We start from the raw sequence: 16,944 nt of genomic DNA, 5'->3' as shown, positions 1-16,944 counted from the left end.
GCTGTATATTGTCACCCTGCTTATTTAACTTATATGCAGAGTACATCATGAGAAACCCTGGGCTGAAAGAAGCACAAGCTGGAATCAAGATTGCCAGGAGAAATATTAATAACCTCAGATATGCAGATGACACCATCCTTATGACAGAAAGTGAAGAGGAACTAAAAAGCCTCTTGATGAAAGTGAAAGAGGAGAGTGAAAAAGTTGGCTTAAAGCTCAACATTCAGAAAACGAAGATCATGGTATTTGGTCCCATATCTTCATGTGAAATAGATGAGGAAACAGAGGAAACAGTGTCAGGCCTTATTTTTGGGGGCTCCAAAATCACTGCAGATGGTGACTGCAGCCATGAAATTAAAAAACGCTTACTCCTTGGAAGGAAAGTTATGACCAACCTAAACAGCATATTCAAAAGCAGAGATATTACTTCTCCAACAATGGTCTATGTAGTCAAGACTACGGTTTTTGCAGCGGTCATGTATGGATGTGAATTGGACTGTGAAGAAAGCTGAGTGCCGAAGAATTGATGCGTTTGAACTGTGGTGTTGGAGAAGACTCTTGAGAGACCCTTGGACTGCAAGGAGATCCAACCAGTCTATTCTAAAGGAGATCAGTCCTGGGTGTTCATTGGAAGGACTGATGCTGAGGCTGAAACTAGAATCCTTTGGCCACCTCATGCGAAAGGTTGACTCATTGGAAAAGTCTCTGATGCTGGGAGGGATTGGGGGCAGGAGGAGAAGGGGACGACAGAGGATGAGATGGCTGGATGGCATCACTGACTTAATGCACATGAGTTTGGCTGAAGTTGGGGAGTTGGTGATGAACAGGGAGGACTGGCGTGCTGCGATTCATGGGGTCGCAAAGAGTCAGACATGACTGAGCGACTGAACTGAACAATGGAGTATGTAGGTGAAGAGGTGTTAAAAACACAAAGAAGTCTAGTTCTTTGCATATTTATTACTATTCTGCCTGGCTTATGGGGTTGAGGTGAGGAATATTCAAGTAAGTTTTTTTTTGTATATTAACTGTAGGTAATTTTATTTTTATTGAAGTACAGTTGATAAGTTGATCTACAATATTGTATTTCAGATGTACAGCAAAGTAATTCAGATCTTTTCTTAGATTCCTTTCCATTATAGGTTTTTGTAAGATATTGAATAAAGTTCCTTGTGCTATACAATAAGTCTTTGTTGATTTTTACATATCAGTATCTGTTAATCTCATACTCTTAACTTATCCCTCCCCACCTCCCACTTTCCCCTCTGGTAACCATAAGTTTGTTTGTATGTCTGTGAGTCTGTTTCTGCTTTGTAAATAAATTAATTTGTATTATTTTCCCACATATAAGTGATATCATATAATATTTCTCTTTCTCTGCTTTACTTCACTTAGTATTTTTTTATGCCCTTCCATGTTGCTGCAAATGACAATATTTCATTCTTTAAGACTGAGTACTGTTCCAGTGTGTATGTGTTTGTGCATGTGTGTGTATGTCTTTCATCTATCTGTGCACATCTGGGTTGCTTCCATGTCTTGGCTACTGTAAATAGTGCTGCTTTTAACATTGGGGTCAATGTATCTTTTTGAATTAGAGTTTTTGTCTTTTCCAGATATATGCCTACAAGCCTGATTACTAGCTTTAGTTTTTTAAGGAATCTCTATACTGTGTAGGCGGAGAAGGCAATGGAAATCCACGCCAGTACTCTTTCCTGGAAAATCCCATGGATGAAGGAGGCTGGTAGGCTGTAGTCAATGGGGTTGCTAAGAGTAGGCCACAACTGAGCGACTTTACTTTCACTTTTCACTTTCATGCATTGGAGAAGGAAATGGCAACCCAGTCCAGTGTTCTTGCCTGGAGAATCCCAGGGACAGAGGAGCCTAGTGGGCTGCTGTCTATGGGGTCGCACAGAGTCGGACACGACTGAAGCAACTTAGCAGTAGCAGCAGACTGCATATGATTCCCCTTTCTCCACACTTTCTCCAGCATCAAATAAGTTTAAAAGACAACCACTGTTTTAGATAGTAGTGGCTTAAATAAGATCTAAACAGTAAAATAATAGTATGACAAAGCCACTCCATCTACTGAAAAGTGAAGTACATTGAGGAGTCAGAAAATCCTATTTCCTGACATTTACATGATAAACCTTTCAAGACCCAATATGTGCTTAGGCTCTGAAGATTCCAGAGTGGGTACTAAAGGCTTGCTATGCAGAAGCAGCCTGTCATATTGGAGTCTTCCTCTCACTTGGCAGGTGGAGCTCACTTGGCTTTGTTTAAATGAGTTTGAATTTAAAACTTTTTAACAGGCTGAAATCAAATTATAAAAATCTAGTCACTTCATTTAAAAATAATAATTGGTAATTTTTGGATGTTGCTAGGCACCCATATTTGGAGAAGGAAATGGCAACCCACTGTAGTATTCTTGCCTGGAGAATTCCATGGACAGAGGAGCCTGGTGGGCTCCAGTCAGTCCACAGGGTCGCAGTCGGACACGCATGAGCGATTATCACTGACTCACTCACTCAGGCACCCATATTATTATAAAAATTAATAAAGGGGAAAAAATAAAGCATTTAACCTGCTTTCCCTACACAATCTGTATTCCAGGGTAACCAAAGAGTTGATGAGGGGGGGAAAAAGAAATACAAGATACACAAGTTATTAATAAATCAGCTGATGATTTAAAAACTCCTGATTAATATTTTTGTTTTTGCCTACTTAAGGCGACTTTGGGGGGAAGGGGGTGTGAAAAAGGCAGCAGCTGGTGGACTCAAAAGCACTCTTCGGGGCTAAGATCACATTCTGGCTTCAGAAAAGTCTGTCAGAGGCGACAGTTCCTTCCGGGGTCTGCGTCTCACAAGCCCGGAGATGGCGCTGCACGGGGACCTGACCCAGCTCTCCCTCTCTGCCGGCAGCGTCGGGCGGGCTCGGCCTGCGGTCTGTCTGCGGCAACGCTTCCTGTCTGATACCGGCGGCCGCAGCTCCAGTCCCTTGACCGCTGGGCCCCAAAGCAAAGGTGCGGAAAGCGGGTGCGGTAGCAAGCCACGCCCTAGCTCACCGAGAAACCCTGGGCCCTCTCGCGCCAGCTCGGCTCCTTCCGCCACTGCCGGGGCGAGGCGGGGCCGGGAGGGGCGGGGCCGACGTGCAGCGCGCGGCTCCCCCTGCCGGCCGCGTGAGGCTGCCCCTGTAGGCGGCGCGCGGCTGCCCCTGCCGGCCGCGTGAGGCCGCCGCTGCCGGCCGCGTGAGGCCGCCCCTGTAGGCGGCGCGCGGCTGCCCCTGCCGGCCGCGTGAGGCCGCCGCTGCCGGCCGCGTGAGGCCGCCCCTGTAGGCGGCGCGCGGCTGCCCCTGCCGGCCGCGTGAGGCCGCCGCTGCCGGCCGCGTGAGGCCGCCCCTGCCGGCCGCGTGAGGCCGCCGCTGCCGGCCGCGTGAGGCCGCCCCTGTAGGCGGCGCGCGGCTGCCCCTGCCGGCCGCGTGAGGCCGCCGCTGCCGGCCGCGTGAGGCCGCCGCTGCCGGCCGCGTGAGGCCGCCGCTGCCGGCCGCGTGAGGCCGCCCCTGTAGGCGGCGCGCGGCTCCCCCTGCCGGCCGCGTGCGATCTCAGCGCGGCGCTGGCCCGCTTCCCTCACAACGCACTCGCGGCCTAAGGCGCTGCACGCACAGCAGGCCGGTCTCGCGCCAAGAATGTTCTTATTAACTCACAATTTCTCCTGGCCCTCAGGGCAATCTTTGTTTTGTGATTTTTACTTTTTTTAATTAACATTTTTGTTTTGTTTTGCGGAAATGGAGGAGTTGGAGAAGGAGCATAAGGAAGACTCCGAGGGCGACGTGGAGATGGAAGAAGGCTCCCAGGCCGCAGACTGGGACAGCGACGAAACGGTGGTAGAGGGGTCCGTGACGGAGAGCGACCCTGAGGAAGAGGCGCTGCCCTGGAGAAGGTGACCGCCCTTGGGCTGGGGCCCTGGCGGCGGGTGGCCCTCGGAGATTTGAGGGGGAGGTGTGCCCAGCCAGACTGCGTGCAGGCGGGAGTAGGGCCTGTGGGGCGCCCAGGCCTGAGCTAAGAACTTTGTAGGTAAAGACCCCAAAACCCTCCCCATACCCCCTCACCTAGGACCGAATGAGCTTTATAGTTAAGTGGCACTGGAAGAAAAGAAAAGAACGTGAAGTCGCTCAGTTGTGTCTCTTTGCGACCCCGTGGACTGTAGCCTACCAGGCACCTTTGTCCATGGGATTCTCCAGGCAAGAGTACTGGAGTGGGTTACCATTTCCTTCTCCAGGGGATCTTCCCAACCCAGGGATCGAACCGGGATCTCCTGCTTTGGAGGCAGACGCTTTAACCTCTGAGCCACCATTATAGCATTTTAAAAAAGCCCGCTTTCTTAGCCTGAGGCTTTTTTGCACAGGTACAAAAGTATTGGGTCTAAACCCTTCATGTGTTACGCTTCAAGCACTCCTAACTCAGGTGTAAGGGGCAGTTCCTATACTTTCCAGAAACGATCGTGTGATGGGGGAACTGGTTACTGCCAAACTGGAGACGGATAGCTTTACAAGAATCAAGAGAAGATGGTAGTTCTTTCATCAAAACATAGCTAGTTCTCTGTGCTGGGCTCGGGGAGAAGATAAGAGAGAAGAGGCCACTGCCTTTGAGAAACCTACAGGCTAGGAAAGCCATAAACAGATCATTTCAATATTGTGTGGCAAGTTCAGGGTTGGAGGTAGGTGCAGGCTGGTTTAGGAGCTCAGAGGGGGTTGACTTCTGTAATTTATTTATTTATGTTTGGTTCCCTTGAGTTGTTGCACATATGCTTTCTCCAGTTGCAGTCACTGGGGAGCTACTCTTTGTTGGGATGCACGGGCTTCCTCATCGTGGTGGCTTCTCTTGTTGAGCATAGGCAGGTGGCACACCGGCACCGGCTCAGTAGTTGTGGCAGGGGGCTAGCTGGCCCTTGGCATGTGAAATCTTCTTAGACCAGGGATCAAACCCGTGTCTCCTGCATTGACAAGGGGATTCCCATCTGCTATACAGGGTTGGCTTCTGAGTAGAGGCGTGAAGGTGGATAGGAGTTAAGTCAGATGCAGAGGTTTTCAGGCCAAGGGAACTGCCTGGCTAAAGGTGTCATGGTGGGACATAGCAATGTGTTATGTGTGCTGGAACATGCAAACAGTTAAGTATTACTGATGTGTTAAATGTTGTGATAGGTGTGGTGAAAGATGAGGTTGGAGAGAAAGGTAGGATAAGGTCATGTAAGGCTTCTTATAGCTTGTATGAGTCTGTAAGATCTTAAGTGGAGGAGTAGCATAATCAGATTTTCATTCACTCATGCATGCCCTGGATCGGGGCTTTGTAAATGCCAATGAAAAGTCTTTTATTTCTTTAAATCAGTTCAGAATCCTGTTAAAAGGTGGATTCCAATTTCAGGAGTTCTATGGGGTTTGAGATTCTGCATTTCTCTAAGTGTCTGGGTTAAAGCTGGTACTGTTAGAGCATGGGTTACCTTTTGCAAAGCGCGGCTATTCAGGTTAGCTTTTGGGATCAAAGTAGTAACAGACTGGGATGATGAGAACTCGGCTAGGCAGAAACAGTGGGAACAGAGGGAAAAGGACAAATCTGAGAAATCTTTAGAAGGTAAATTTGGTAGGAAATGGTGATTGACGTGATATGGAGAATGAGAGCTGGGCAGCAGTATAGGATGGTATTCAGATTTCTGGTTCTTTTATATATACAGACAGTAACATTTGCTCTTAATGGTATGTGGGGACCATTTTGACTAGTACATGACGTCATAATAATTACTACAGTCAAGATCCAGAACAGTTCTGTTACTTAAAAAAAACCCAAATCCTCCTTTGTGCTCCCTGTCCCTTGTAGTCAAGCACCTCCTTCCCCATTTAAATCACATTTTCCATCTGTGTAATATATCATCTTTTAAAATCTGTCTGCTTCCATTCCTTCCATCTTTGGTTTATAGCAGTTTGATTATGACATGTCTGGTAATGATTTTCTCTGTGTTCTTCCTGTTGGGGTTCAGTGAGTTTCTTGAATCTGTAAACTTCTATCTTTCACCAAACTTGGGAAGTTTTCTGTCATGATTTCTTCATATATTTTTTATGTACCAGTCTTTTTCTTCTCTCTTTCTGGGATTTAAATGATGTGGATGCTAGACCTTCTGATAGTTTCCCAGATCCTTGAGGCTGTATTAACTTTTAAAATTTTTTTTCTCTCAGTTCTTCAGACTATATAATTTCTATTGCTTTGTGTTCAGATTCACTTAGCCTTTCCTATGTTATATCCATTCTGTTGTTGAGACCATCCAGTGAATTTTTAATTTCAGGTATTATATAATCAGTTCAGTTCAGTCGCTCAGTTGTGTCTGACTCTGCGACCCCATGGACCACAGCAAGCTGGGCTTCCCTGTCCATCACCAACTCCCGGAGCCTGCTCAAACTCATGTCCATTGAGTTGGTGATGCCATCCAACCATCTCATCCTCTGTCGACCCCTTTTCCTCCTGCCTTCAGTCTTTCTCAGCATCAGGGTCTTTTCCAATGAGTCAGTTCTTTGCATCAGGTGGCCAAAGTATTGGAACTTCAGCTTCAGCATTGGTCCTTCCAATGAATATTTAGGATTGACTGGTTGGATCTCCTTGCAGTCCACGGGACTGTCAAGAGTCTTCCCCAACACTGCAGTTCAAAAGCATCAATTCTTTGGCACTCAGCTTTCTTTATCATCCAGCTCTCACTTTCATACATGACTACTGGGAAAATCATAGCTTTGATTAGACGAACCTTTGTCAGCAATTATATCTCCTAAAATTTCCATTGGATTCTCTTTTATAGTTTTTATTTCTATGCTGAGAACTTTATTGTCATCCATTGGATAAATGTTTACCTTTATCTCTTAGAGAATTATTTAAATAGCTGTTTTAAAATCTTTGTCTTATAATTCCAGCATCTGGACTGGACAGGCTGGGACATTCAAATCTATTGTCTTTTCTTTTTTTTAATTACAAAAGGAAATTTATTTCAAAAGCATAGGGGAACATTCACATTTGAACAAAGTGATAAACAGGTGTCTTGCAAAAGAAAAAAATCCATGGCATGAAGTTTTTCGTTCAAATTTTTTAAGCAAAAATAATCTAAGTTGTGCACTATTGCTTTAAGAAAGGGAAGGGGAACAATGAGGCGGTAAGGGAAGGAACACAGTCAACTTAATATCAAACTTTAGAAAGTAAAGTCACTTTTCTTTCAAGAATTAGTCAGATTTTCCTTTTCTTTGCAAGTTGAGTAATTCTGCATAATATTCTGTATATTTTGAATGTTATATTTTGTACTCTTGTTCCTGTTAAAATCTGCTAGAGGGTGTTGATTTTTGTTTGTTCTAAGAGACAGTTAGCCTGATTAGATCTGGCTGCCCATTCTGTTGCCTTCTGTGGGTGGTGGTTACATCAGTTCAATTTTCAAAGCCTTTATTATGCTGTTTGAGTCTGTCTGACTCATGTACCATTCAGGGGTTAATCTGGAGTTTGGGAAGTAGTTAATATCATAGTTCAATTCTCTAAGCCTTTATTATGCTTTTTTGAATCTGTTCTGCATGTGGACAGCTCAGAGTTGAGCCTAAGACTTGTTCAGTCGCTAAGTCACGTCTTGACTGTTTGAAGCCCTATGGACTGTAGCACACCAGGCTCCAGAGTTTGCTCAACTTCATGTCCATTAAGTAAGTGATGCCATCTAGCCATCTCATTCTCTTTTGTCCCCTTCTCCTCCTTCCCTCAATCTTTCCCAGCATCAGGGTCTTTTCCAGTGAGTCGGCTCTTCGTATCAGGTGGCCAAACTGTTGGAGCTTCAGTTTCAGCATCAGTCCTTCTGATGGATATTCATAGTTGATTTCCTTCAGGACTGACTGGTTTGATCTCCTTGCAGTCTAAGGGAATCTTCTCTAGCACCACAATTCAAAAGCATTAATTCTTCAGCATTCAGCCTTCTTTAGGGTCCAACTCTCACATCTGTGCATGACTATTGGAAAAATCATAGCTTTGAATATATGGACCTTTGTTGGCAAAGTGATGTTTCTGCTTTTTAATATACTATCTAGGTGTGTCATAGCTTTCCTTCTAGGAGCAAGTATCTTTTAATTTCATGGTTGCAGTCACCATCTGCAATGATTTTAGAGCCGAAGAAAATAAAATCTGTCACTGCTTCCACTTTTCCCCTTCTATTTGCCATAAAATGATAGGCCTGGATGCCATGATCTTCATTTTCTTAATGTTGAGTTTCAAGCCAGCTTTTTCATGCTCCTTTTTCACCCTCTTCAAGAGGCTGTTTAGTCCCTCTTCGCTTTCTGCCATTAGAGTGGAATCTTTTGCCTGTGTAGGGCTGTTGGTATTTCTCCTGGCCATCTTGATTCCAGCTTGTGCTTCATCCAGCCTGGCATTTCTTATGATGTACTCTGCATATAAGATAAATAAGCAGGGTGGCAATATACAGCCTTGTTGCACTCCTTTCCCAATTTTGAACCAGCCCACTGTTCCATGTAAACTTTAACTTTTCCTGCTTGATCCTCATACAGATTTCTCTTGAGAAAAGTAAGGTACGATGGTCTGGTACTCCCATCTCTTTATGGATTTTCCACAGTTTATTGAGATCCACAGAGTCAAAGCCTTAGTGTAGTCAATGAAGCAGAAGTAGATATTTTCTTGACTTCCCTTGCTTTCTCTGTGATCCAGTGAATGATGACGATTTGATCTCTGGTTCCTCTGCCTTTTCTAAACCCAGCTTGTACATCTGGAAGTTCTTGGTTCATGTATTGTTGAAACCTACCTTGAAGGATTTTGAGAATTATCTTGCTAGCATGTGAAATGAGCGCAGTTGTTTGGTAGTTTGAACATTCTTTGGCGTTGCCCATCTTTGGGATAGGAATGAAAACTGACCCTTTCCAGTCCTTTGGCCGCTGCTGAGTTTTCCAAATTTGCTGGCATATTGAGTACAGTACTTCTAACAGTGTCATCTTTTAGGATTTTAAATAACTCAGCTGGAATTCCATCATTCCACTAGCTTTGTTCATAATAATGCTTCCTGAGGCCTACTTGACGTCACATGCCAGAGTGTCTAGCTCTAGGTGAGTGACCACACCTTCATGATTACCCAGATCTTTAAGGCCTTTCTTTTATTGTTCTGTGTATTCTTGCCACCTCTTCTTAATCTCTGCTGCTTCTGTTAGGTTCTTACCATTTTTGTACATTATTGTGCCCATTTTTGTATGAAATGTTCCCTTGATATCTCCAATTGTCTTGGAGAGATCTCTAGTCTTTCCCATTGTATTGTTTTCCTCTATCTCTTTGCATCGTTCCTTTAAGAACGCCTCAGACTTATGTAGGATCACATACAGAATTAGATGGTCCCCCTCCCTGCTTTCTTTTCTCCAGGATTTTCTTGCACCCTCTCCTCCCTCTGCCCCCACATACAAAACCCACATGTGGGTTTTGTATGACCAGAAAGATGGATTTCTTTCAGTGTCAGCCTTTCATTGTAGTTTCCTGCAGCTGGGGCCATCTTCAGGGCAAAGTGTTAAAAAAAACAAGAGAGAAGAAAATAAAAGAGATTCTTTTCATACTCTTTTCATAAAAGAGATTCTTTTCTATGGTTCCTCTAGGAGGAGAGAAACAGGTTTTCTCTTGAGTTTTAAGTGTCCAAGCTACCATAGCTGGTAGCAGTATAGCTCTAAAGCTAAAAAGAGAAAACGGCAAAACTCAAGGGTTTCCCCCACACCTTCTGGTGTTCAGGGGGCCCTTTCTCTAATTTTCTCGATAAAGCTAGGATGGATTTCTCCTGAAGTTTTTGGTATCTGTGCCCACTGTGCAGTTCTAGGTTTAGGCTTAGGGTCAAAGCTGGAAACAAAAATAAGAGCAAAAAACTGAACCAAAAAACCCAAGCAAACCAGGAGACTCACTTACTACAAGGTTGTTATTTAGATTTTAGTTTCAGTCCCCAGTTTACCTGCTATTGTTTACTTTTCAGATTACTCAGGTAGCTTTAAAAAAATATTCTACTGGAGTTTTTAGTTGTAGTCACTGGAGAACTAAGCTATAGATGGCTCACTGTGTCATGGCTAACCAATCTTTTTTTCCCCCTCTAATTCATTTTGAAATGATTCTCTGCAGTGCCATATAAACATCATTCTTTCAGACCTCATAGCTCAGGGTTAAAAATTAGTGTTCTTTTTATTGGTATGGAAATACAGTAAAGTCTAAGCATTGCTGGAGCTGATGGCCATTGCATTTTTTCCTCCTGCATCTTCTTTGCTTACTTGTATGCAATTTATTCTGTTTTTCACGCCCAAGCTTCCAACTTTGACTGACAAGAGAAAAATAGGTCTTAGAAGACCTGAGAACAGGCAAAACATACAGTTTCACATAGTTAAATAATCCTTAAATGTTGCAGCGATTAAGGCGCTCTTGCTAAAATCTGAGAAAGGATTTGACGACCAGTGGAATTACATAAAGCAAAGCCTGCAAAGAATGAGGATGCCATAACTGTGTCTGAAAAGTACTCTGAGAGCCTGGACTTGGTCCTAACCTTGTGAAACTGGAAAATGCATCCAGTTTCTTTTATGGCTTGGTAGGTGTTGCTGCTAATCTGTAAGAATTTAAATTGCTGACTAAAGAGATTTTGTTAGCTTGTTTTTTGTTTACTAAGAGGCAGGATTCATTCTCTATCTCGTCCTCTGTTCTCTGTTCTTGACAGAGGATGAGATGGTTGGAGGGGATCACTGATTCAATGGACGAGGATTTGAGCAAGCTCTGGGAGATGGTGAAGGACAGGGAAGCCTGGCGTGCTGCTCCATGGGGTTGCAAAGAGTTGGACACGACTGAGTGACTGAACAACAACAAGGATTCATTTTTCTTATATGTGCCCTGAGAGCCCTTTATCAATCCTTAATTTCTGTCTCACCCTCTGGTAAATATTTACTGCTCAACAACATGTAAAGAATACATCTCAAACTAATCCTGTTCAATAATTTAAACAGAACCACTTTCTAAGATAGTTCATTATTACATAGATTTAGGTATATGTTCAGGTCAAATCATATTCTCTGAACATTATAAGTGCATTTAAAGGCTAATTGAATAAAATACCCTGTAAAATAAGTGTTCATTTTGTTCTTTAAGATGGACTAGCACTGTCCTCATGAATTGTCTAGATAGGAAATACCTGTTATAAAGGATACAATTGCAGAAGGGAAAAATATAAAGCAAGATACAGTGAGACAAAATAACTGGACTAAAATAGCTAAAGAAAGCAACATTTTGGGTCAGGATCTATATCCAAATAATGACTCCTCCAATGACTAAAACAGAATGGTGCCAAGTACCATTCTGAAAGCTGTTTACTCTGAGAGAAGAGATGGAGCAAGATTAGCTGCGGTAGTGGGCATCAGTCCTGCATGGCCAGCAGTCACTCTTCAGCTGATGCCCTGTCAATGGCCTGCACACTCCCCTCTGGTGCCACCGGTCGAAGGACTTCATCCTCTCTCCACAGAGGACACATAGAGCAGTGGGGTTGGCCAACTACCGTATGACACACACTTTTCAGCAGAACAGAGGAGTACACCCTGAGGCTAAACAGGGAAGTGTATTCCCACACAAGGTGGCAAGTCCAGTACAGGCTGGGAGGACTCTGTCTTTTAGTGGGAAAGTGTTCCAGACCCCAGGCCTAGGAGGAGTGAAAGATGGTATGCGCATGACTGCCTTTCTCAACACATTCTTTGTTATCTCCTGTAGGAAGTACACATATTGCCTCCTCAGTTGAATCAGGTCAAACTTCTCGATCTAATAACTGGTTTACAGGAAATATACAGGACGGAGGAACATGTGAAATGACATGCAGTCTTCAAATCCCAAATGTGGGAAACTATATGGGAAAAACAACCCAGTTTCTTCAACAAATAAATTGTAAGGGGCAGGGAAAGATATAACTTACAGATTTTAAAAGAGGTTTAAGAAACATACAACCAAATGCAATGTGTGTATCTTGTTTGGATCCCGATATGAACAAAACCATTGTAAAAAGAGACAGGGAAATCTGACTGCAGTCTGTCTGTTAGTTTACATTGCTGTATGACAGCTTACTCCAAAACGTATTAACTTCTTAAAGCAGTAAACATATTGTGTAGTTTGTGTGGTTCAGGAGTCGAGGAGTAGCTTAACTAATGATCAGGCTCAAGGACTCAGAAGGCTGCATTCGCCTCTCGGTTTCATGAGAAGGAGCCACTACCCGAACGGAGGTTGTGAGATTCAGCTCCTTCTCTGGCTGTTGACTTCAGTCTTTGGCTCCTCTCTGTGGACGGGGGCCTCCCGTTAGTTTCCTGCTGTGTAGGCTTCTGCAAAGGGCATTGCAACGTGGCAGGCTGGCTTCCACAAGAGGGAAGCAGCAAGAGGATGAGAGGATAGGATGGAAGCCAGTGAGGTCACATCCCAACCTATTTGCTGTGTTTTGTTTATGAGAAGAGTTGCTGGATCCAGTCCATACTCAAGGATAAATACCATATACAAGGGTATAAATACTGAGAGCCATTAAAGAGGTTGCTTACTATAGACTATATAGTAGTGAAGCTGCTCAGTCGTGTCCAGCTCTTTGTGACCCCGTGGACTGTAGCCTACCGGGCTCCTCCGTCCATGGGATTTTCCAGGCAAGAGTACTGGAGTGGGTTGCCCTTTCCTTTTCCAGAGGATCTTCCTGACCCAGGGCTCGAATTTGGGTCTCCTGCAGTGTAGGCAGATGCTTTACCGTCTGAGCCATAACGTTTATTAATATTAAGTAATTATTAGCTTTTTAAAGTATGTAGTTTTGGCTGTTTTTAAAGGTGTGATTATTATGGTTATGTCAAAAGAGTCCTTATCTTTTAGAGTTGAATACTGAAATATTTCCAGATGAAATGGAATAAGATGTTCAGGATTTGCTTTAAAAATAATCTAGTAAGAGACTCGCACTGGGTGCAGAGGATGGCAAGGGTTATAAAGAAGCAATAATGGCTGGGTACTGGTAATTATTGCACTTGGATGGTGAGTGTACTATTGTCTTTTATTTGTTGTTATTTGTAATTTTCCATAAAAAGGTAAAATGAGTAAAAAAAAAAAACAACCTCATTCCAAATCATATATTTATGCCTTAGTACATTGTTACATTCTTGGATTCTGGGAAGATTTTAAAACATTTTTTTTTAAATCGTAGTGATATATATATATATATATATATATATATATATATATATATATAATATAGCATAGCATTTTAACCACTTTCAAGTGTATAATTCAGTGACATTAAATACATTCATGTTGTACAGCCATCACTACTAGTTATCTCTAGAATTTTTTCATCTTCTCAAATTGACACTCTGTATAACTCCCCATTCTTCCCTGCCTTCAGCCCTTGGCAACCACCATTCTACTTTCTGTTTCTATGAGTCTGATTACTCTGTACCTCATGTAAGTGGAGTTGTACCATTTTTGTTCTTTTATGTCTGCCTTTTTTCACTGAATATGATGTCTTTAAGGTCTATCCATGACGTAGCGTGTATTAGTATTTCCTTCATTTTAAGGCTGAAAAATATTCCACTGTATGTAGGTTCCACATTGTTTATCTACTCATCTGTCAGTGGACACTTGTCAATGTCCACCCTTTAGCTGTTGTGAATAGTGTTTCTGTGAACATAAGTGTACAAATTCAGGTCTCTGCTCTCAGTTGCTTTGTGTGCATACATAGAAATGGAATTATTAGATCAAATTGTAAATCTGTCTAATTTTTTGAGGACGCACCATACTGTTTTCCACAGTGGCTGTATCAATTTACATTCCCACTAGCAATGTACAAGAGTTCCAGTTTCTCCATATACTTGCCACACTTGTCATTTTTGTTTTTTGTTTGTTTATTTGTTTTTGGTTGGTGTGAAGTGGTCTCTCATTATGGTTTCCCTAATGCTTAGTATTGTTGAGCATTTTCATGTTGCCAAGAGAAATATCAGTAACCTCAGATATGCAGATGACACCGCCCTTATGGCAGAAAGCAAAGAGGAACTAAGGAGCCTCTTGATGAAAGTAAAAGAGGAGAGTGAAAAAGCTGGCTTAAAACTCAACATTCAAAAACCTATGATCATGGCATCCAGTCCCATCACTTCATGGCAGATAGATGGGGAAACAATGGAAACAGTGATAGACTTTCTTTTCTTGGGCTCCAAAATCACTGCAGATGGTGACTGCAGCCATGAAATTAAAAGACGCTTGCTCCTTGGAAGAAAAACTATGACAGACTTAGGCAGCATATTAAAAAGCAGGCACATTACTTTGCCAACCAAGTTCCGTCTAGTCAAAGTTATGGTTTTTCCAGTAGTCAAGTGTGGATGTGAGAGTTGGATCATAAAGCTGAGTGCCGAAGAATTGATACTTTTAAACTGTGTTTTTGAGAAGACTCTCGAGTCCCCTGGACTGCAAGGAGAGCAAACAAGGCAATCCTAAAGGAAATCAGTCCTGAATGCTCGTTGGAAGGACTAACGCTGAAGCTGCAGCTCCAATACTCTGGCCACCTGTTGCAAAGGGCTGACTCATTGGAAAAGACCCTGATGCTGGGAAAGATTGAAGGCAGGAGGAGAAGGGGACAACAGAGGATGAGATGGTTGGATGGTATCACTGACTTGATGGACATGAGTTTGCGCAAGCTCCGGGAGTTGGTGATGCACAGGGAAGCCTGGTATGCTTCAGTTCAGGGGGTTGCAAAGAGTCGTACATGACTGAATGACTGAACTGAACTGATTTGTATATCCTCTTTGGAGAAGTGTCTATTCAAATCCTTTGCCCATGTTTTTTCATCCTTTAAAGATTTTTAAACAGGAGAAATTCTTAGTAGCATACTTAGAATGATATATAGTAGCATACTTAGAATGTTCTGCTTAGTAGCATACTTGCCATGATATATCTTTGCTGTTTTTATCCCTCACCGGATCTGAAGCTTCTTGAGAACAAGGACTATCTTTTCTCTTTACCTTGGTGCTGCCTAGAACATAGTAAGATGTGAATCCAAAACTTAAATTTCTATATGTTCTGAAAATATACACTTGAATTTAACCCTGGGATCTTAAATTCTCTGTGATGTAGAGAAAGGTGAATGAAAAAAACCCACCAGCACTGGTTCCTTCACATCCATCTCCTCATTTCACTTCTGTTCAAAAACTATATTGATGTTTGCTCCTTACTCCAAAATATCCAAAAATAGTAGAGTATTTATTTAAAAAGAACAGAGCACATGAATAAGTCTTAATTTTCATCTTGGATAAGTTTTTTAAATTTATTTTTTAATTGAAGGATAATTGCTTTACAGAATTTTGTTGTTTTCTGTCAAACATCAACAAGAATCAGCCATAGGTACACCCATGTCCCCTCCCTCCCAAAGCTTCCTCCTGTCTCCCTTCCTATCCCACCTGTGTAGACTGTCACAGAGCCCCTGTTTGAGTTCCCCGAGTCAAAGAGCAAATTCTTGTTGGCTGTCTATTTTACATATGGTAATGTAAGTTTCCATGTTACTCTCTCCATACATCTCACTCTCTCCCTCCTCACATCCCCCATGTCCATCTGTTCTCTATGTCTGTTTCTCCATTGCTGCCCTGCAAGTAAATTCATCAGTGCCATCTTTCTAGATTCCATATATATTTGCATTAGTATATGATATTTATATTTCTCTTTCTGATTTATTTCACTCTGTGTAATAGCCTCATTAGAAACTGACTCAAATTCACTCCTTTCTATGGCTGAGTAATAGTCCATTGTGTATATGTACCGCAGCTTCTTTATCCATTCATCTGTTGATGGGCATCGAGGTTGCTTCCATGTTCTAGCTGTTGTAAATAGTGCAACAGTGAACAATGGGATACATGTGCCTTTTTCAGTTTTGGTGTCCTCAGGGTATACGCCTAGGATTGGGATTGCTGGGTCATATAATGGTTTTATTCCTAGCTTTTTAAGGAATCACCATACTGTCTTCCATAGTGGCTGTATCAATTGACATTCCAACTGGCAAGATGGTTCCCTTTGCTCCACACCCTCTCCAGCATTTATTGTTTGTAGAATTTTTGATGATGGCCATTCTGACTGGTGTGAAATGGTATCTCGTTGTAGTTTTGATTTACATTTCTTTAATAATGAGCAATGTTGAGCCTCTTTTCATGTGTTTTGTTAGTCATCTGTATGTCTTCTTTGGAGAAATGTCTGTTTAGGTCTTTTTCCCAGTTTTTGATTGGGTTTTTAGTTTTTCTGGTATTGAGTTGTATGAGCTGCTTGTATATTTTGGAAATTAATTCTTTGTCAGTTGTTTCCTTTGCTATTATCTTCTCTCATTCTGAGGGTTGTCTTTTCACCTTGTTTATAGTTTCCTTTGCTGTGCAAAAGCTTTTAAGTTTCATTAGGTCCCACTTATTTATTTTTTGCTTTTATTTCCATTACTCTAGGAGGTGGGTCATAGAGATTCTTGCTTTGATTTATATCATGAAGTGTTCTGTCTATATTTTCCTCTAAGAGTTTTATAGTTTCTGGTCTTACATTTAGGTCTTTAATTCATTTTGAGTTTATCTTCGTGTGGCATTAGGAGGGCTTGCATGGTGGCTCAGATGGTGAAGAATCCGCCTGCAGTGTGGAAGACCTGGGTTCGATCCCTGGGTTGGGAAGATCCCCTGGAGGAAGAAATGGCAACCCACTGCAGTATTCTTGCCTGGAGAATTCCCATGGACAGAGGAGCCTGGTGGGCTACAGTCCAGGGGGTCGCAGAGTCGGACACGACTGAGTGACTGAGCGCATGGCGTTAGGAAGTGGTCTGATTTCACTCTTTCACACGTAGCCGCCAGTTTTCCCAGCACCACTTATGGAAGAGGCTATCTTTGCCCCAATGTATACTCCTGCCTCTTTTGTCA

General features: G+C 42.7%; 1 protein-coding gene across 1 annotated transcript in view; it reads left to right on the top strand.

The window, feature by feature from the left end:
• Positions 1-3,828: 3,828 nt before the first annotated feature.
• ANKRD31 (ankyrin repeat domain 31) overlaps positions 3,829-16,944 on the top strand; it is a 135,039-nt gene continuing 121,923 nt past the window's right edge. Inside the window, 1 exon segment of the mRNA XM_052646829.1 lies at positions 3,829-3,932. Coding sequence (XP_052502789.1) covers positions 3,829-3,932 — 104 coding nt within the window.

Source organism: Budorcas taxicolor, chromosome 10 (genome assembly GCF_023091745.1).
Source record: "Budorcas taxicolor isolate Tak-1 chromosome 10, Takin1.1, whole genome shotgun sequence".
NCBI lineage: Eukaryota > Metazoa > Chordata > Mammalia > Artiodactyla > Bovidae > Budorcas > Budorcas taxicolor.
The sequence above is the reverse complement of the archived record's forward strand: the minus strand, read 5'-3'. Positions and strand labels throughout refer to the sequence as shown.